The sequence below is a fragment of the Aureococcus anophagefferens genome, assembly GCF_000186865.1.
Source record: "Aureococcus anophagefferens unplaced genomic scaffold AURANscaffold_23, whole genome shotgun sequence".
NCBI classification, from domain to species: Eukaryota; class Pelagophyceae; order Pelagomonadales; family Pelagomonadaceae; genus Aureococcus; species Aureococcus anophagefferens.
In genome coordinates, this window is record NW_008705583.1 from 427,182 (window position 1) to 448,344 (window position 21,163).

The following is a 21,163-nucleotide window of genomic DNA, read 5'->3' on the forward strand; positions in this document are numbered from 1 at the left end:
CTGCGCGCGGGCGCCGACGTCGCGGCGGCGACGGCCGCGGGCGCGACGCCCGTCTACATCGCCGCGGAGCGCGACTGCGCGGAGGCGCTGACGATGCTCCTGTCCTACGGCGGCGACTGCAACGCGGCGAACGCGTCGGGCGCGACGCCCTGCTACGTGGCGGCGCAGAACGGCGCGGCCCGGGCGCTGGCCGTGCTCCTCGCCGCGCGCGCGGACCCGCGCGCGGCGACGGCGCAGCACGTGACGCCGCTCTTCATCGGGTGCCAGAAGGGCCACGCGGACGTCGTCCGGGCTTTGGTCGCCGCGGGCGCCGACGTCCACGCCGTCACGGACTCGGGCGCGACGCTCGTCTACATCGCCGCGGGCGCGGGCCACGCGGACGTCGTCGCCGCGCTCCTGGACCTCGGCGGCGACCCGCACCGCGCCAAGGCCAACGGCGAGACGGCGTGCTTCGCGGCGGCGAAGCAGGGCCACGCGGACTGCGTCGGCGCCCTCATCCGCGGCGGCGTCGACGTGAACCAGGAGAACGAGGAGGGCTGGACGCCCGTCTACATGGCCGCGTACAACGGCCACGCGAAGGCCCGCGTGGAACTCAAACCTTCAATCCGACTTCAATGTGAGCATACTCGAACGGTTTGGACCAGACTCTTCGGCCGTGCTTCGAGAACTCGATGAGAGCAATCGATCCGTCCAAAAATCAGCCGCATCGACGTCGATTTGACCGAGCTAGAGAATTTCAAAGTTTGGTCGGGACGTCCCAAACCAGCGGTCGATTTGCACACAGGCGAAGGCGCTCGGCGCGCTCATCGCGGGCGGCTGCGACGTGGACCGGCCGAACAAGCTCGGCTGGACGCCGGCCTGCATCGCGGCGCAGCACGGCCACCTCGAGGTGCTCCTGGCCCTCGTGGGCGCGGGCTGCGACGTGAACCGCGCGGCGCACGGCGGCGCGACGCCCGCGCTGTTCGCCGCGCAGGGCGGCCAGACGCTGGCGCTCAAGGCGCTGATCAAGGCCGGCGCCGACGTGAACCTCGCGGAGAACGACGGCTGGTCGCCCGCGTCCCTCGCGGCGCAGAACGGCGAGACGGACTGCCTGCTCGAGCTCATCGCCGCGGGCGCGGACGTGAACCTGGCCGCGAACGACGGCGCGTCGCCGCTCTACATCGCCGCCCAGCAGGGCCAGACGGCGGCGCTGAACGTGCTCATCGCCAACGGCGCCCTCGTCGACGCGGCGACGCGCGACGGCGCGACGGCGTGCCGCGCGGGGCGGCACAAGGGTGATTCAACGTCGCTTCAACGTGAGTGTTCCACGCGAGTGTTCTAGAAAAAGCGTCCACGCTTCGAGAGCGCTCCGAGGGATGATCGCTCGTCCAAGAATCAGCCGAAACGAGCGGAAAACGACCGAGAGAGGAGCCTTTGAAGTTGGGAAATTCGCACCCTTGTGCCGCCCAGGTGCTGCGCGGCCGCGGAGAAGGGCCACGTCGACGCGCTCGTGCGCCTCGTGGCCGCGGGCGCGGACGTGAACCAGGCGGAGAACGACGGCTGGTCGCCCCTCGCCTTCGCGGCGCAGAACGGCCACGCCGACTCCATCGGCGAGCTCGTCGCCGCGGGCGCGGCCGTCGACGCCGCGGCGAACGACGGCGCGACGCCGTGCTACATCGCCGCGCAGCAGGGCCAGGCCCACGCCCTCGCCGTCCTGCTGGCGGCCAAGTGCGACGCCAACGCGCCGAACAACTACGGCGTCACGCCGCTGCTCATCGCCGCGCAGGAGGGCCGCGTGTCGACGCTCGCGGCGCTCGTCGTCGCCGGCTGCGACGTCAACAAGGCGACCTACAACGGCGAGACGCCCTGCTACATCGCCGCCTACAACGGCCACACGGACGCCCTGGCCATCCTCCTCGCCGCGGGCGCCGACGCGGACGCGGCGAACCAGGACCGCGCGACGCCGGAGACGATCGCGCGGCAGAACGGCCACACGGACGTCGTCGCCACGCTCCGCGCGACGAAGCAGGCGAGCCGCTCCCGCGTCCGCCGGCTCGGCCGGGAACTCTCCTTCCTCGTCTGCGGCAAGGGCGCGTGAGGAGGGCGCGCGGGGTAAGGCCTGTCGTGGTTCCCCTCCCTGGTGGGCCTCCTGGTTGAAGCGCTTGTTGCGGCGAAGGTGCCGCAGAGCCTCGGCTCGGCCGCAAAGGCACCACTGCTGCGCTTCGCGCGCGCCGCGCGCACCCCCACCTGCACCGCGCCACGCGCCACGCAGCCCCTCGTGATGGGTTCGATGCTCTCCCGCGCCGCGGCTCCGGGCCCGGCCCGCGCCGCGGCTCCGGGCCCGGCCCGCGCCGTGACTCCGGACGCGGCCGCGGCGCCGCCGGAGAAGCGGCGGCGGTCCGGCGGCGCGGACGCGCTGACGCACGCCGTCGGGTCCGCGGCGGTCGTCACGAGCGTCCTCTCGTTCTCCGGCTACCTCACCGTCCTGCAGCTGGAGGCCTGCTCCTGGGCGGTGCGCCGGAGCGTGCGCGACGCGGGCGAGCTCTCGCTGCGCGTGTCGACGGGCCGGCGCCGGGGCCTGCGCACGGTCGCGATCGTCGCGTGCCGCGGCGCGCTCCTCGCCGCGCGGCGCGCGGGCTGCATCGCCCCGGACCAGCGCGTCGTCACGCTCATCTGGCACAAGTTCAAGCACGCCGACAAGGTGCCGAGCGACATGGCCTACTTCGACGGCTACGCGCTCGTCCCCTCGCCCCGGAAGCGCGCGGCGCCCGTGCGCGCCGAGGCCGGCGACGGCGTCGACGCGGCGCGGAGCGCGGCCGCGCGCGCGGCGCTCGAGCGGCAGCACGCGGCGCTGATCAAGACCGGCGTCGTCGTCTTCGACATGTCGGCCTCGCGCCGCGACGCCGCGCCGCGCCGCGACGGCATGAAGCGGCTGAACCACGACCGCGTCCTGTCCCACGCGAACGACGACGTCCCGGCGGACCCGGCGCGCGCGGCGCTGCTCGTCGAGGCCCTGGGCCCCCTCGCGACGCGGACCCCCCTCCGCGACGCGGCGCGCCGCCGCTACCTCACGACGACCGACACCTTCTACGTGTCGAAGCGCGCGCTCGAGGCCGCGCTCGCGCGGTCCGCGGCGGCGGCGAGCTCCGTCGACCTCGCGGCGCTGCGGCGCCTCGTCGCGCGCTTCGCGTGGCGCACGTTCCTCGAGGACCGCAGCGGCGACGACGACGCGGGCTCGGACTACGACGTCGGCGGCCGGGAGCGGCGCAAGTTCCACGTGACGAAGGAGCAGTTCGACGTGCTCTGCCGCGAGGTCGCGACGCCGCGCGGCGACGAGATCTGGGCCGAGGCCATGGCGGGCCTCCTGCTGCCGCTCGCGCCGATCTGGGTCTCCTCCGAGGACGAGTGGCGCGAGCCGGGCGACGTCCGCGAGGGCGACGTCGCCGCGCTCGACCTCCCGCCGTCGCTCAAGCCGGCGTGCCTCGCGCTCGCGGCGACGGAGCGCTGCGGCGGCGACCCCGTCGCCGTCTTCTCGCCGGACATGGAGAAGCGCAGCGGCGTCCTCGCCACGCACTTCGACGCCTTCGGCACCACGATCTTCCCGGCCCTCGCCGTCCTCGACGACCTCGCGCACCCGCGCGATGGCGAGGCCGACGGCGCGGCCGGCGCCGCGCGCGTCGAAGCGGCGATCGCTTCCCTGCTCACGGCCGAGCGCCTGCCGCCCCTGAAGGCGGGCGACGCCGTCCGCGTCCTCGACGATCGGGACGCGGACTGGCGCGAGGCGGGCTTTACCGACGGCCAGTGGTCGGACGCGACCTTCGTCAAGTTTGACGACAGTTTGACGGCTGTGGTGAAGGTCGGGGACGAAGACGAGGAAGTCCTCTTCGGCGCGATTCAGCGCCGCTATTACGATGCTCCGCCAGCCGCGAAGCTCCTCACGCTCGCGGTCATGGATGGCCGCAATGACGTCGTCGCGCGCTTGCTCCGGCCCGGGGGCATCGACCACGCGCTCATGTACGCCGTCCCGACGGACGCGAAGTCGAGATTCGATCCGCGCGCGACGGCCCTCGATCGAGCCATCGCCAAGGGCAACAGCGTCGCGGCCGCGCTCCTCGTGAATCAATACAGCGGAGGCGCGTCGTTCGTGCCGCACGCCTGCAATTCCGTGCGAAGGGAGAAGCACCTCATGGGCAACTTTAGCATCCGCCTCGAAGGCGAGTTTCTGCGAGCTCTCGGGCTCCATGATTACCCGAGTCCATCCCTTCTGTTCTCCTCTCACGGTCGTGAATCCGACGCCGTGACGTCGGCGGATGCCGGAGACCTCGTCGGCGTGCGTCGAGGTTTCGCCGCGTCGGCCGCCCGCGTTCGGCGAGCCGACCTCGTCCACAGTGTCTGGCAACGCGTGCCGGTAACGCGCATCCCAAAGCTGAGCGACGTTGTCGACGCTGCCGGCGATGCGCGAGTTACAGCGCGTTATGAGCTGGCGCAAGATGTGAATGACGTGCTGAAGGCCGGCGCCGCACGAGGCGACAAGGCGATCGTCGCCGAAGCACTACTTCAAATCGAGAGCTCTTGCGTCGATGACCCGACGAGCCGGATCATCCTCAAGCGCGGCCTAGAAAACGCGTTTGAAACGTGCGTCATGGAGGGACATGCGAGCTGTCTCGATTCTCTCCTTGATTCTTCGCTGGCTCAGGAGTACTTGAACGACTGGGGCACTCCAGAGTTGCGGCGCATGCGAATGATGAAAGCAGCAGCCGTCTTTGGTCACGTCGACGTCTTGAACATGCTGCAACGGCGCGGCATGCAGTTGAGCGATACGTATCTCTCTCTAGCGGCTAAGCATGGACAAGTCGACGCGGTTGCCGCTTTCTTGGGCGACGCATCCGTGTTGCAGGCCCTGCGCCAGAGTGAGACGAACGCTATTTCAAACGCCATCACTTACGGGCGCTTGGACGTTCTCGAAACGCTTCTCTCCGCTGATGGGATCTCGTTGGATTCTAATTCCTCTATGTCGTCTGACATGTTCTTGCAGCTCGCCGCAACCGAAGGTTTCAAGGACATCATCGAAGCGCTATTGGACCACGGCTTGCCCGTCGACTCTCGAGGATCCGAGACCCATTTGACGGCCCTCGGCATTGCCGTGAAGCACAATTTCTACGATCTCGCGAAGCTTTTGCTCGAGCGCGGCGCCTCGCTGTGCGCCACGCGGCCCGGAATCTTCAAAGTTCTCGCGTCAGTCGTCAATAAGGAGTACATGACCCACGACACAGCTCGTGTCGACATGGCACGCCTCCTCCTCGCCGCGCGACCGGAAGAGTGTACATTCGACGCCCGCGATGATTGTCAAGAAGCGGTCCTCTTCGCAACGATCAAAACCGCCTTAACCGGTCGCGAATCGAACTTCTTGCGATTCCTTTTGGAGGAAACCATCGCTTCTCCGAACGTGCCGTCGTCGGGATTTGGCGGAGCCACGGCTCTTCACTTTGCGATCTGCGATTACTCAAAGGATTGTGCTACGGCTTCGGTAACTGCCCTGGAGTCCAAGCTCGCGACGATACGCTTACTGATCGAGCATGACGCTGACTTGCACGCCGCTCGGACGACTGAAGTCATCGGAATGTTTGGGATCCCCGCGGGCATCACACCCTACGAGGCCATAAACCGCTGCCCGCCCGAGCATCGCGCCAAGCTGAAGGAGTTCGTCGACACCTGCGCCCAGCTCCGCGAGACGACGCGTCCGGAAGAAGGAGCCTCTTGAAATCGCCTCTGTTGGCGCTTGAGCACCTGTGCCCCCCCCCCGAAATTTTCGGCGAAAATGTGAAACTCAAATAAGAAGCGCCTGATGTCTATGGGCGACGCGCGGTCGCGAGTCCCTCATGAGGCGGCCGGCACCGTCAGCACGGGCCGGAACCTCTTCTCGTATTCGCCCGCGCGATCGTCGAGGCACGCCTGGCCGCAGCCGTTGTCCTTCCAGAGGCACTGCGCCTCGGTGAAGCTGGCCGGGTCGGCGCCGCAGGGGTCCGCCGCGAAGGCCTTGAGCGCGCGGTACCGCGCGAGCGCGCCGCGGTCGACGGCCGCCTCGACGAGCGCCGTCGCGCCGCGCCACAGCGCGTAGTCCTTCGTCTGGTGCCGTTCGAAGTCGGCGCCGTAGGCCGCGCGCACGCGCGCGAGCTGCGCCGCGCCCGCGGCGACGTGGCGCTCGCCCTGCTCGGCCGCGCCGCGCGCGGACGCGTTCTTCGCGGAGACGTAGAGGACGTCCGTGAGCGGCACGCCGAGGCGCGCCGCGAGGAGCGTCATGGTCTCGTCGTAGAGCTCGACGGTGCCGACGAGGTCGTAGGTCGCGAGGAGCCGCGCGGGCGCGTCGTGGGCCTCGGGGCTCGCGTACGAGAAGAGCGGGTCGTGGATTCCGAGGAGGTAGGCGCCGATGTCGCTGTCGTTGTGGGGCTTGTGCTTCCGCGTGACGCCAAAGTGGAGGTAGTTGGACACGGCGCGCGCGAGCGGCTCGCGCACCTAAGGAAGCGCGTCGGTCGCGCGAGGCGTTCGCGCGTTGTGACGACGCGGGTCGCGCACGACGGTGAAGAGGAACACTCGGCGCTCGAGCGGCGACGGCACGTGGAGGATGGCCTCGCGGAGTTTCATGTGGCTCGCCCAGACCTGCTGGCCGTTGCGGAAGGGGCCGCAGGGCACGGCGCTCGTCTCCGGGGGAGGGCAGTGGTGCTTGCCGGTCTTCCGCGCGCCGACGAGCCCGTGGCGCGCGGCGACGCGCCGCGCGACGCCCCCCGTCGTGCTGCTCGCGCACTTGGGGAGCTTGACGTAAAAAAGGAGCGACCGCTCGACGGCGTCGACGCCGGGCCGCCAGGCCTCGCCCAGCCGCGTGCCCGGACCGCGGGCGCCGGGGTCGTCGCAGCAGCCGGCGTGGAGGAGGAGGAGCAGGCCGCCGGCGAGGCGGCGCATGATGTGCACCGGGAGGGCTCCACCACAGTGACAGATGGGCGATTTACGATCAGTGGCGCGGCCCGGCGCGACGTCACGTCTCCTCGCCGCCCTGTAAATTTTGGTTTTACCTCAGTGCGATCGCCGACCCGGTCGACCTGGGCGGGCAGACGCTCGCGACCCGCGCGACACTCCACGACCACGCGCGAAGGTGTCCCAGCGCGGCCGCACTCCTAGTTCGCAAGAGATGGGCGCGATTTTTTCGTTCGCCGTGGCCCCGAGCCCACCGGTCGCCCCGCCACCAGAGAAGCGGCATCACCCTTCCGACGGCCGCGACGTGCTCACGAACACAGCGGGGTCGGCCGCCGTCGTTACGAGCGTCCTCGAATTCACGGGATGGGACGCAATCCTGGCTCTCGAAACGCTGTCGTGGGGCTGTCGCCGGAGCGTACGCGACGCGCCCATCTCCTTCCGCGTGGCGACGGACGCGCCCATGACCCGGGAGTTCCGGCGCATGGTCATCCTAGCGAACCGAGGTGCGCTCCTCGGAGCGCGGCGCGCGGGCTCGCTCGTCCCGGACCAGCGCGTGATCTCGACGATTTGGCACCGTGGCAAAGGCGCGGAACAAATCCCGGGCGACATGACCTACCGCGCGGGCTACGCGCTCGTGCCGACGCCCCGGAAGCCCGCGGCACCCGTGCGCGCCGAGCCCGGCGTCGACGTGGCGCGGAGCGTCGCGGCGCGCGCGGCGGTCGAGCGACAGCACGCGGCGCTCGTCAACAGCGGCGTCGTTCGCTTCAACATTTCGTCTCCCGTCGGGGACGCCGTCGCCGCGCGCGGCCTGCGCGCGCTCAAGAGCGACCGCATCGGATTTATGGGTGACCCCGAAAATGACAAGCCGGCGGATCCGGCGCTCGCGGAGGTGCTCATCGAGGCCCTGGGTCCCCTCGCGGAGCGCGCGCCCCTGATTGACGCGGCCCGCCGCAAGTTACTCCCGTATACGGTTGGGGGATACGTCAAGATGCGGACGCTCGATGCGGCGCTGGCGCGGTCCGCGGCGGCGGCGAGCTCCGTCGACCTCTCCACGCTACGCCGCCTCGTCGCGCGCTTCGCTTGGCGGACCTACCTCGAGAAACGCGAAAAAGACGGCGTCATCATGTCCTACGTGGACGAACAACAATTCAAGGTGCTCTGTCGCGAGGTCGCAGCGCCGCGTGCGGACGAGATCTGGGCCGAGGCGACGGCGGGCCTGCTGTTGCCTTTCGGGCTGCACCACGTATCGCCCGAGGACGGCGACTTCCGCGAGTTCGGCGACGTGCGCGTGGGCGACATCGCCGCGCTCGAACTCGACTCGGCGCTGGTGCTGGCGTGCACCGCGCTCGCGGCCTTGGAGCAGTGCGACGGGGACCCCGTCGCGGTCTTCTCCGCAGATTTCGACGCGCGTTCGCATGTCCTCAGCCAGTATTATGAGTGCGGCAACCGCCTCTACGTCAGCCTCGCGATTCTCGACGCGCTCGCCCTTCCGCGCGAGGGAGAGCGCGACGGCGAGGCCGGCGCGAAGCGCGTCGAGGCGGCTATCGCTTCCTTGCTGACGCCGGATCGCCTACCGGCTCTCCACGAAGGCGAAACCGTCGCGGTTCTTCAGAACTGGCATGAACGGGGTCCGTCCGACGGCCGGTGGTCGAACAATTCGACCTTTGTCAAAATCAAGGGCGACGGAGTCGCTATAATTAGCGACGCGGGCGTCGAGCGCGATCATATGATTTGCGGCATCCAGCGCATCAACGCGAGCGGCGAGGCTCCAGCGGCAGCGAGACTCCTCTGCGAGGCCGTCGCGGCGGGCCGCAACGAAATCGTCGTCCGCCTGCTCCGAGGGATGGAGTACGCGTCGATCTACGCCGTGCAGTTGGACCTCGACGAGCACGCGACCGCTCTCGATCGAGCCATCGACAACGGCAACAGCGTCGCGGCCGCGCTCCTCGCAGCGCAGCATGGACAGAATTTTCTCCCGCATGCCTGCAACGCCGTCCGCAAAGAGCGGCACCTCAAAAAGACGCTCAGCCTCCGCCTCCAAGGCGAGCTTCTGCGGGCCCTCGGCATTTACGACCGCGATACTGTGGATTTCCAAAATCCCATGGCTACTAGATTTGCAACGAGCAAATACGATCCATCGAATGAATCCGCGGAGGTTGCGAGTTTGGCAGCCGCGGGCGACCTCGTCGGCGTGCGTCGAGCCTTCGCGGCGGCGGTCGCCCGCGCTCGTCGCGCTCGTCGGCTCGCCGCGTTCGTCGAAGGCGCCTTGGAATGGATCCCCCAAAGGCTCGACGGACTCCTTGAAGACAAGATCGATTACGTTTTCGACGCCCGCTTTGAAGCGAGTCTCGCTCTGGGGCGAGATATGTGCGCGGCGCTGCGGCACGGTGCCGCGGCGGGCCGCGCAGAAATCGTCGCTGAAGCGCTGCTTCCGAGACCGGAACTGCTCGAGCATGACTTCGATCTCGGGATTGTTACCTATATGGCCTTTCGAACGTGCGTTTTGCAGGGACACGCGGACTGCATCGAGGCGTTTCTTGATTCTCGGGGGGCTCAGGAGCGAATGGAAGGGTCGGCGCCACCAGATTTCTGGCGCATGAATCAAATGCAGCAAATCGCCGCCGTTTTTGGCCATGTCCCGGTCTTGGCCATGCTGCACCGGCGCGGCGTGCCGCTCGAGGGCACCGCCTTAACGTTGGCGGCCATGCACGGGCAGGTCGGCGCGTGCGCCGCGTTGCTCCGCGACGAGCACGTTCGCCAGGCTATATGTCGGGGTGACGACAGTGCCATCGCCCAAGCCATCGCCTACGGGCGGGCGGACGTGTTGGACACGCTCCTTTCCGTGGAAGGCGTGTCGCTCGACCCGGCTTCTTGGCTGGGCGCGCCGCAGCCCGGCATTTTCATGCAGCTCGCGGCGAAGAACAATTCAATCGACATCATCAAGTTGCTGTTGGATCACGGATTGCCTGTCGATGCAACGTGCGACCCGCCGGACGCGAACTCCGTGCCCTTTGCGGCTCTGGCCATCGCCACGAAACACAATTTCTACGATCTCGCCAAGCTTTTGCTCGAGCGGGGCGCCTCCGTGTGCTCTGAAGCTGCAGGCGCTTCGGCTTTCAGATCGTGTATGAACGCCGTGACGAGAGATTATGCGTTGGATCCAACAGCTCGCGTGGAAATGTTGCGGCTCCTCGTCAGCGCGCGACCCGATGAATGCACTTTCGACGAGCGAGACGGCTGCCGGGACGCGGTCATCCTCGCGACGGTGCAGCCCGGATCGGACCTGCTACGATTCCTGCTCGACGAAGCGAACGCTTCTCCGAATCAGACCGATGGTTCTACAGGAGCCACGGCCCTCCACTACGTCATCGTCGATGATCAGCTGCCCTTGGATCGCAAGCTCTCGGTGCTTGGCTTGCTCATCGACCACGATGCCGAGCTCCACACCGCCCGGACGACCAACAGCAGCGAGCACGGTTTTCCCGCGGGCGTCACGCCGTACGAGGCTCTGGACTACGCGCCGCCACCGCAGCGCGCCAAGCTGCAGGAGTTCGTCGACGCGCGCGTCGCGCTCCGCGAGCCGCGCCGGGAGGCCGGAGAGACTCCGTGCTAATAAGGTTAATGGCAACCCCGACTAGGCGCGGCGCTTCCGCAGCGCCGCGAGCGCCGCGAGCGCCGCGACGGCCGAGCCCGCGAGGACCGGGAGCGCGTGCGTGCGCTTGTCGGAGCGGGCGACGCCCGCGTCGAGGAGGAGGGAGAAGAGGCGGCGGAGGACGGTCTCGCCGAGGGCGCGGCCCGGGCCCGGGCGCCAGAGGAAGGAGAAGAGGTAGGGCTCGGGGCAGCCGCCGTTGAGGAGGATCGCGGCGAGCGAGTTCTGCGCGAAGGGCCCCCGGAGCCGCGTCTCCGCGACGCAGGCGACGGCGTCGGCGAGGAAGACGTCGAGGGCCGACCTGTCGCCGTCGATCTTCCGCAGGCAATGGGGCGTGAGGCTCAGCGCCCAGCCGTACTGGCACTTGTCCGCGTCCTCCGGGTGCAGGTTGTAGAGGAACGCGGTCGAGTGGCCCCGTTTCTTGAGCCGCGCCGTGAGCACCGACGCCGGCGCGTAGACGGCGAGCACCGTCGAGCCGCGGACGCGGTGCTCGCCGTGGACGACGCGCGCGCCCGCGGCCTCGAGCGCGCGCTCCGCGCCTTTCACCGCGGCCGCGAGCTCGCGGTACTTGCGATAATAGCCGGCGACGCCGACGAAGAGCACGTCCGCGAGCGCGCGGATGAGGTGGCCCCGCGTCGGCCGCGCGCCGACGCGGTCGAAGCCCCGGAGGTGGGCGAGCGTGCCCGGCGTGCCGACGACCGTCGACACGCCCTTGTCCGTGCCCAGGTGCTTGTGCGCGTCGAGCGTCACAATAGTCGGCACGTCGCGACCCACCGTCAAATCGAGGGCGCGGTAGGATTTGGACCCGTCGGCGCCGTCGTTGTGCACCAAAACGCAGAACGCGAGGCAGCAGTCGTTGATGAACGTCACGGGCTCCAACTTCAGGGGCCTCCGCCGCGCGTTCTCCGCGGCGACGGCGTCGACGACGGCGGCGACGTCGTCGCTGATGCCGTCCGTGTAGCTCAGCGTCTGCGCGAAGACCGCGCGGACCGCCGGGTTTTTGAGCGCCTCCGGGAGCCGCGCGACGTCGAGCGCGCCGCGGTCCTCGAGCCGCTCGAGCGCGAAGCCGAAGCGCCGCTCCGCGCGCTCGACGGCGAGGTGCGGGTTGCCCGTGAGCACGGTGACGTCCTCGGCCGGCGCGCCCGCCGCGGCCGCGCGCGCGAGCACGGCTTCGAGCGCGAGGTTGATGGACCGCGTGCCGCCGCCCGTCGTCAGCGCCTCGACGTCGCGGTCCTTGCCGCCCAGGAAGTGGCGCTGGAAGGCGACGAGCTCGGCCTCGCACCAGGCCCGGTCCCTCGAGGCGTCGTCGAAGACGGACGCGGCCCAGGCCGCGACGACGTCGACGCGCGCCGCGTCCGCCGGCGCCGCGGCCGCGGCGCCCGCGACGGAGACGACGTCGTGATGCGCGCCGACGCGGGACGGCTCGAGCGTCGCCGGCTCGTCGGAGCCGCCGGCCCGGGCGAGCGCCGACAGCGCGGCCCAGCCGAGGCACGCGACGCAAAAGTCGACGTAGAGCGGCGTGGAAGCGCCACTGCCGCCCTCGTTGGGGCTCAGGTACGCCGTCTGCCAGGCGTAGCCCACGTCGAAGTGGGCGTCGCGCAGCGCCACGTCGCGGTAGAGGGAGAAGCCGCTGAGGAAGAGGCCCTCCTCGATCGACGCGGACCGGACGCCGTCCGGCAGGACGAAGTTGACGGCGTCGTCGCGCGCCGCGAAGATGGCCCGGAACGACGCGTCGTTCACGTGGACGTGGACCGCGACGCCCGCGCGCCGCGCCTTTGCGGCTATGTCTCCGAGCGCCGGGTCGTCGAAGCCGACGACGACGCACGCGACGCCGTCCGGGATCGCGTCCGCGGCGGCGACGACGGCGACGCCGAGGCGCTTCGCGACGCCGGCGACGTCCGCGACGTCGCCGACCACGGCGACGGTCTTCGACCTCCGCAGCAAGGCATAGCCGTAGAGGCAGAGCGACAGGCTCTCGCGGCCGTCCGTCGCGTAGGACCCGAGCGGGAAGTTGAAGACGTGCTTCGGGAAGTTGACGAGGTTGCCGATGACGACGGAGTCGAGCACGGCCGGGTGGAGCGGGTTCCGGTTGCGCAGGTCCGGGTTGTGGAGCACGACGTCGAGGAACGCCGCGAGCCTCTCGCGGTCGCGCGCGTCGAGCGCGGCGAAGCGCGGGCTCGCCGCGTACTCGCGCGCGAGCAGCCTCCCGTTGAGCGCGTGGAAGTCGTCGGACACGCCGTACTTGTTGCCGGACTCGATCGTCGGCTCCTGCTTCTTCGACGCCCGCAGCGCCTCGGCGAAGAAGGCCTCGACCTCGGCGACCTCGAGGCCCTGGCGCCGGAAGTCGAGGGCCAGCCGCAGGTGGCCCGACGCGAGCATGGACTCGCAGGGCAGCTCGCCCAATTGCTTCAGCGCCGCAGGGACGAGGCCGATGGCCGGCACGCGCCCGGGGCCGTCGCAGCAGATCATGCTTGCCACGACGACGACGCTGGAGATTAGGCGAGGAGCTCCGGGGAGATGACCGAGCTCCTGCAACGCCGCTTCAGCTTGAATGTTGGACTTGTGATTGAAGCTGAGCGCCCCCCGAGGCCCAGGATGTTGCGCTCGACGAGCAGAGCGATAAAGCCACGCGCGCCTCCCAGTGAAAAAAGGGAGCTTACCGACGGAGCGCGGCCTCTTGGCGGCCGCGGGCTCGACGACGGCGCGCTAGTCGGCGCAGGCCGCGGCGACGGCGCCGGCGACGTCCGCGCCCGCGTCCGCGTAGCAGAGCGCGGCGAGGACCTTGAGGTGGCCGAGCACGTGCTCGTCGTCGATGCCGCGGGGGCAGGCCGTGCGGACGGCCTCGATCGCGTCGCCGTAGCAGGCCCAGTGCGCGTCGGAGAACGCGCCGACGTCGGTCTTGGCGCCGCGCTCGAGGAGGCCGTGGAGCGTCTCGCCGTGGGCCGCCGAGACGCGCGCGAAGCGGCCCGCCGTCGCCGCGCGCGCCGCGAGCTCCGCGTCGTAGGCGCTTCGGGCGTCGCCGAGCGCGTCGTCGCCGCGCGCCGCGAGGAGCCGCGCCTCGAGGAAGCTCAACGTGGCGTCGCGCGAGCTCACGAGCCCCGTCCGGGCCGGCGCGGCGGGCGCGGCGACGCCGCGCTTGTCGTCGCCGTCGCCCTGGAAGGCGACGACGTAGTCGCGCGCGAAGGACTGGTCCCCGAAGAGCTGGACGTGCGACTTGTTCGTCTCGCGCTTGACAACGCGGTACTGCTTGGCGAGCGTCTCCGCGGGCGCGTCGAGGTCGCTGTTCTCCATCCAGGACACGGAGTAGAGGTCGCCGAGGCACGTGGACAGCGACTTGCCGTCGACCTTCGACTCCGTGCCGCAGTAGCAGCCCCAGGAGCTCTCCATGCCCGACGCGGCCGTCGTCGCGTAGACCTTCGTGTCGTTCGCGAGCAGGTCGCCGGTGAACATGCTCCCGGACTCGCAGGCCTCGACGTAGACGACGAGGCGGTCGTACATGTCCTGGGAGCGCATGGTCTCGAGCGCGCCCTGGAGGTCCTTGGCCGTCACGGGCTTCTCGTTCGCGGGCATGGCCACCAGGCCCTTGGCGCCGTGGTCCGCGTAGTAGACGAAGACGTTGTCGCCCGCCGTCGAGCCGAGCACGCGGCCGCCCGCGGCGTCGGCGTCGCCCGTGAGCACGGCGAGGAAGACGTCGCGGTTCACGTCCTTGCCCGTGTACTCCGCGACGCAGCCGGCGTAGACGTCGACGCCGGGCACGCCCGCGGCCGTGGGCTTGTTGAAGACCTGGCCCGGGTACGGGTTCATCGCGTTGCCGGCGATGTCGTCGTACATCATGAGGATGATGTTCGACTCGGGCACGCCGTTCTTCTTCATGATCTGGTACGCGTGGCACGCGTCGGCCTGGTGCCGGTAGTTGGCGAAGGAGTTGGACCCGGCGACGATGACGGCCCAGTGGTGCTCCGTCGCGTTCGCGCGGACCTGGGCGGGCGTCCGTCGGCGGGCGGGCGGCGAGGGCGCGCGCGCGGGTTCGCGGGCGGCGCGCGCGCGTGCGTTGGCGGCGATTCGTCGTGATAGGAGTTCGCGCGAGCGCGTTTTCTACGGCGAGCGCGCCGCGCGCGGGCGGCGGCGAAGAAGAATGGGTGATCTCGAGCAATTTCTTTTTTCGGACGCCGGCGCGGACGCTGTCGAGCTCGCGCGTGCCGAAGGCCGCTGCATCACCGACGACGGCCGCGACGAGGCTGAGCTTCACGGCGAACAACATCGTGCGTTGCCGGCGCTTGAATGGGCCAATAGGACTGCCACAAAAAGGCTTCGCTAACCTCAAATTTACCACAGACACCACAAGTCTTGACGTGTGCCGAGGGCTGGTCTCTCGAATTCGCGCGGGAGGAGCGCCTGGAGGAGCGCCTGGAGGAGCACCCAAAATGGCCACAATGGAGAGATTCTGGCTCGCGGTCAACGTCGCCGCGTGGAGCTGCTGGTTGCTCCTCCTCGAGTGGCTCAAGGACGCGCCTTTGGGCGCGCGCGTCTGGGCGCTGCCGCACCTGCCCGAGCTCGTGGCGGGCCTCGAGGCGATCTGCTGCGTCGAGGTCCTGCGCATGGTCGTCGGCGACCTGCGCGGGAGCTGGGTGACGGGCCTGCTGCTCCACTACACGCGCGTCGTCGTCATCGCGACGGTGCTGCCGACGGCGAGCGAGGTCCTCGCGCGGACGATCCTCGTCGCCTGGGCCGCGACGGAGCTCTGCCGCTACCCCTGCTACGTCTTCAAGGGGTCGCCCTTTTTGCTGCGCGTGCGGAGCGCCGCGCCCGTGGTCACGTTCCCGCTCGGCGCGGGCTCGGAGCTCGTCGCCTGCTACTTCCGGTACCAGGCGAGCGACGGCGCGCTCCGGTCCGCGCTCGGCTTCCAGGTGAGATTGCCCAACAATGATAGTCACTTGAGCAACATCTTCGAATTTAGGTCCTGCTCAACGTCTTCGGGTCGCTCTACACCTACCCGAACATGGTCGCGCGGGCGCGGAAGGCCGTCTTCCCGCCGGCGCCCGAGGTCGTGTCCGGCGTGCAGTTCCCCAAGACGTCGGAGCGCGGCGACCGGTCGACGACGGTAACGGGCAAGGCCGCGTGGCGGGGCCTCGCGGCGGAGCTCGGGGCGGCGGACGTCGCGCGGGCCATCGACTGGGAGGGCGACTGGCGCGCGAACTACGGCCGCCACGTCGTCGCGGTCGCGGAGGCGCTCGCCGGCGCGCCCGTCGACGCCGCGGCGGAGGCGTGCGACAAGACGCTCGCGGATTTGTCCGACGCCTTCGAGTTCGTGCGCGACGGCGCGACGACGACGGGCCTCCGCGCGGCCCTCGCCAGGTACGACGAGCCCAAGCTCGAGACGTTCATCGTCCAGGGCCGCGGCAAGGCGGGCGACGTCGCCGTCGGCGCGCTTCGCGGCGCGGCGCTCGACGCCAAGTTCGACGAGCTGGCGGCGGCGGGCGAGCTGTCGCCCGACGCCGCGGCGACGCTGAAGAAATTACCGAAGGACCTGGCGCTCCACGGGCGCTGCTTCGTCGTCTTCGGCGCGTCGTCCGAGGTCGGGCCGTGCCGCCGCCTGCTCGAGCGGGGCGCGACGGTGCTGGCCGTCGCGCGGAAGAACGTGAAAAAATGGGCAGACCTGATCGCCTACGCGCGGACGACGGCGGGCACGCTCTACGTGCCCGTGGCGCTCGGGAGCGGGCCGCGCGGCGACCTCGACGCCGCGGTGAACGCGGGCTGCGATTTGCTCCGGGACCTGCCGGAGATCAAGACCTGGCTCGCGGAGGCCTGCTTCGCGCCGCTCGTCGTGGGCTGCTACACCTACCTCGACGGCGACCGGCACGTGCGCGTCGTCGCGGCCTGCGACGCGATCGCGCAGGCGCTCGTCGCCGAGACGCGCGCCGGCCGCGACATGGCCTACGCGTACCTCGGGTCGCCGGGCACGGCGCACCGGCGGCCCGCCGAGGCGGCGGCGCGGGCCGACGCGGCCCTCGCGGCGCTGCCGGCCTGGCAGCGGCTCCTCGTCGCCGCGGGCGCGCTGCGAGTCGCGACGGGGACGACGTTCGACGGTCTGCTGAACCTGCAGGGGCCGAACTACGCGCTCGCCAAGACGATGCAGATGTGGCGCGCGGCGGCGGCGAAGCACGACCACCACGTCGTCTCCTGCCCCATGGCGCCCGCCGTGCGGACGCGGAGCATGCTCAAGAGCGCCGCCGTCGCCGCGGCGCTCAAGGGCGGGCCGCGCTTCGGCGCGACGAGCTACTCGCCGGAGTTCGCGTCGGCGGTCATGGCGCTCCTGCTCATGGCCCACGTCACGGACCCGGACAACGCCCACGCGAGCCCCCACGCGGCCCTGGGCGGCGTCCTCGACACGTTCGCGCGGGACGGCTTCACCGGCGGGCTCTGGACGTCGCCCTTCGCGCCGGACTCGACCGCGAAGCCCGCGGCCGCCGCGGGGCTCCTGTTCCCGGCGAAGCTCGGGGACTGATGTTTTGGCCACGTATAAGGGCGGCGGCGGTGTAGAGCGGCGGTGGCCGCCGTGTGGGAGGCCTGTCGTCGGTGGTGGCGGCCGCGCCGAGGCCGAGCTTTGCTTCGGAGAGCCGAAGAGCATCGACCTGTTGCGAGTCATCAGCGCCGTGCACGACGCCGCGCGCGACTCGGGCGCGGACGCCGACGCGAATCAGGAGCGCAGAGACCGCGCACTCGATACACAAATGGCCGAGCGCCCGCCGCGCCCTCGCAACGTGCTCCTGGCGGAGTTCCCCGGCCTCGACAAGGAGGACGCGTCGCAGGCGCTGCGCGACTCGGCGGGCGACCTCGACGCGGCGCGGACGCTCCTGCGCCGCCAGCGCGCAGCCGATGACGACCGCCAGCGCGCCGCCGACGAGTCGGGCAACGAGACCGACGACTTCGAGCCGCCGCCGCCGCCGCCCGAGGACGACGACGACTTCGTCCCTCCGCCGCCGCTCGCGCGGCCGCCGGCGCCGCCGGCGGACGAGGACACGGAGGACGAGGACGGCCCCGCGGCCGTCAAGGCGGAGGCGCTCGACGACGACTTCGAGCTCATCGACGACGAGGACGACGACGACGACTTCGAGGACGCCATGGCGGACGCCGCGCGGCCGCGGAAGCGGGCCCGCGCGGGAGGCGCGACGCCGAAGAAGCGGCAGAAGCTCTCGGAGGAGGAGAAGGCGTCGCGCAAGGCCGCGCGGTCCGCGGCGACGGCGGAGCGGCGCGAGGCCAAAAAGCACGAGGAGGCCGAGGCCGCGGAGGCCATGAAGGCGAACCGCGCGGCGATCAAGGCCGGCGGGAGCAGCGCGAGCTCGCCCCTGGCGCCCTACGCGGGCCAGAGCCAGCTCCTCGGCGAGGTCGGCGACCGCATCAACTTCAGCGGCGTCTTCCTCTACCACCGGTCGTCCAAGGCCGCGGAGAACGACTACGGCGTCAAGGTCAACCACCTCTACGCGTTCGTCGTCAACGACACGGACGTCGTCCAGTGGTGGACGACGCCGAACAACGACGAGCGCGGGCTCCTCCGCGACGAGGGCGCGGCGGTCGACTTCGCCGGCACGGTCAAGAAGCACGAGCGCTACGAGGGCGTCGACATCACGACGGTGTCGCGGCTCAAGGTGCACGTCGTCGACGGACGCCGCGTCGCGAAGACGCCCAAGGGCAAGGCGCCGCGGCCCAAGGGCGGCGACGGCCGCGTGCTCGACGGCGACGACGACGACGACGCCGCGCCGGACGCGCCGCCGGACGCGCCGCCGTCGTCGTCCAAGAAGCCGCGAGTCGCCGGCGGCGCGCGGCGCCAGAAGTCCATGGACAACGCGCTCATCAAGGAGGCGACCGAGGACGCCGACTACGAGGACGCGACGACGCAGGCCGCCGCGGACTCGAACAGCATGCTCAAGGAGCTCGCGCTCGCGCGCGCGCGGCGCCGCCAGGGCAAGTAGGCGCGTTTACACGGAGCTTCGCGCCGGGGGTGAGCGCCGTTGGCATGCTATTGGGAATTCAAGGTGGGGGAGCCACCGCCGTCGGGGGGGCAGATCCGGTCGCCGCGGTCGTCGTCGCGGGCGCCGTCCGCTTCGAGGTCGTCGCGCCGCGGCTCGACGCGGGTCTCGGGGCGGCATCGCGCGTAGGCGTTCCAGACCGCGGCGGCGACGACGAGGCAGAGGACGAGGCCCAGGGCCGTCGCGAGGCCGCCCCGCTTGCCGCCGGCGCTTTGCGGCAGGGGCACGAAGCCGATGAGCGGCTGGGACAGCAAAGGCATGAAGCAGAACATCTCCTCGAGCACGACGTCTTGGACATCGTCCTGTAAATGAAACAGGCACGAGGACGCGAGCGGCGGCCGCCGGACGGCCGCGGCGTGCGCGCGGCGCACGCCGTCGGAGTCGGACGCGGCGCGGGCCGCGCGCGCGCCGAGGACGGACGCGCCGGCCGGCGTGTCGCGGAGGTCCGGCTGCCACTGGAGGAGGAAGAACGCCGCGGAGTCCGGCAGGAGCTCCGGCGCCGCGAAGGGGTACGCGGCGCGCGCCCAGGGCTCCCGGAGGTCGCGGCCGACGAGGGCGACGAGCGCGGGGAGGACGACGAAGGTCACGTAGATGACGATGGGCTGGACGACGACGAAGTAGAGGGCCATGGAGAAGGCGCAGCCCTCGAGCCAGACGCGCGACTTGCGCGCGCCGAACTGAGAGCCCGTCGTCACGAGGTAGTAGGCCATGTAGGCGCAGATCGCGGCGACGGCGGCGCACGCGGCGGCGTAGGCGCGGTACGACGGGGGCGCCTCGGGCGCCTCGGGCCGCGACGCGAGGCGGTCGCCGCAGGTCTCGAGGATGAGGCGCTCCCGGCGCGAGAGGAGCTCCTCGCGCATGCACGCGACGAGATGCGCCTCGCGCTCGCCGCGGCCCGCGTCGGCCGGGAGCGCGCGGCGCCACTTGGCCGCCTTCCGGATCTTGGCGGCGATCTTCGACGCGGCGCCGGCGACGAAGACTCGTCGCCGCGCGTCGTGGCGCCAGGCGGCGAGGAGCCGCGCGTCCAGCTCCGAGAGGAGCGCGCGGACGCGCGCGTCGCCGCAGGCCGCCGCGCGCGCCCGCAGCTCGCGGCTCCGGGCGAGCACCGCCTCGCAGGCGCGCGGCGCGAGCGCCGCGGCGACCTCCCGCACCGTAGGCTCCGGGCCCAGCGGCGGCGCGTCCGCGCGCCGCGCGAGCCGCGCGTCCATGTCCTCGACGAGCGCGTTGGCCCACTCGCCGAGCCCCTCTGGGGCCGCGAAGGCCTCGGTCACCTCCGCGTCGAGGGGGACGAGGGTCGCGACGCTCGCCGCGGAGCCGAGGGACTCGCGCGCGGCCGGCGGGTCCTCCGCCGGCGCCCGGAAGACCTCCGAGAGGAACGCGAAAGCGGAGCCCGACCCGCCGTTTTGGGCGCAGCAGACCACGCAGGCCGGGGCCTCGGCGACCCCGGCGAGCGCGGGCTCGTCCGCGACGCCCGAGAACGCCTCGTCCTCGGCGCCGCGGCGCCCCCCCCACGCCGCGGGCGACGCCTCGCCGTCCTTGATGGACCAGGCGCCGGGGGTCACCGGGTCCTCGAAGGCGATTTCGACGTCCTTGGGCGACGCCGCGCTAAGCTCGCGGCCGGCGCCCTTGGGCGACGCCGCTCCGGCGTCGCGGGCGGCGTCGCCCGGGCGCTCCGCCCACGGCGGCGGCGCGGCGAGGTAGTTCTCCGCGCAGTACTCGAAGCCCTTGATGAGCGGGAGAATCGCCAGGAAGAGGAGCGCGAGAATGAGGTAGTGCGTCGTGCTCAGGTCGCCGTGCTCCGGCTCGGCCATGACGCAGGTCCGGGAGCACGCGTCCCACGCGCAGAGCGCGGCGGCCGAGAACGTCGGCGGGCCGTTCCCGGAGAAGACGAGCTCGCCCCGGAGGAAGGTTTCGAGGGAGGCGCAGGAGGCCTCGGCGAGCTTGAGCGCGCACTCGTCGCGGACGTCCGGGTACACCAGGTTCGTCTCGAAGGCCACCGCGTACAAGAAGACCAGGACCTCGAAGCCGCAGCAGCACGCGCGGAACGGCCGCGGCACGCTCTCGCTGTGGAGCGCGTAGAAGCCCCAGAAGGGCGACCGGTACGCGAGGCCCCGGGCGTAGCGCTCGCGCCAGGGCCCGAGGACGAGCGCGACCTTCTCCGGGATCGCGTAGGCGCCGCCGCCGCCGCCGTCCGCGGCCGTGCGCCGGACGTCGTCCGCGTCGCGCGCGTCGAGGCGCGCGCCGACCCAGGCGCCGAGCGCGACGGCGCCGACGAGGGCCGCGAGCGCGTAGAGCATGACCGCGGCCCGCGCGAGGTCCGGCGGCTCGAGCAGGTTCTCGAAGTAGACCTCCGACGCGTCGACGACCTTCTCCTCGAGGCTCAGGTCGTCGCCGGGCGCGCCGTCGTCGTCGGTCGCGACGTCGACGTCGCAGACGCAGGTCGCGGCGCCGTCCGGCGCCGTCACCGTCTCGCAGTCGGACCGCCAGCCCGGCAGCGTCGCGTTCCAGCGGCTGCACGCGGCGCGCGACGACGGGCAGA

The 21,163-nt window shown here is 71.0% G+C and overlaps 2 protein-coding genes across 2 annotated transcripts; one reads left to right on the plus strand and one right to left on the minus strand.

Moving 5' to 3' along the window:
* Positions 1-93: 93 nt before the first annotated feature.
* On the plus strand, positions 94-10,326 carry AURANDRAFT_66512 (hypothetical protein; the record flags this gene model as incomplete). The annotated part of the gene is made up of 6 exons (XM_009041696.1): positions 94-483; positions 2,252-4,144; positions 4,877-4,889; positions 7,533-8,404; positions 9,710-9,891; positions 10,293-10,326. 6 exons carry the CDS (start codon positions 94-96, stop codon positions 10,324-10,326), a joined length of 3,384 nt encoding a protein of 1,127 aa, XP_009039944.1.
* A 2,914-nt stretch (positions 10,327-13,240) lies between these two features.
* AURANDRAFT_54735 (hypothetical protein) lies at positions 13,241-14,866 on the minus strand (the record flags this gene model as incomplete). Its single annotated transcript, XM_009041752.1, has 2 exons — positions 13,241-14,575; positions 14,778-14,866. The coding sequence occupies 2 exons, from the start codon at positions 14,856-14,858 to the stop codon at positions 13,304-13,306; spliced, it is 1,353 nt and encodes a 450-aa protein (XP_009040000.1).
* Between the last annotated feature and the right edge of the window lie 6,297 nt (positions 14,867-21,163).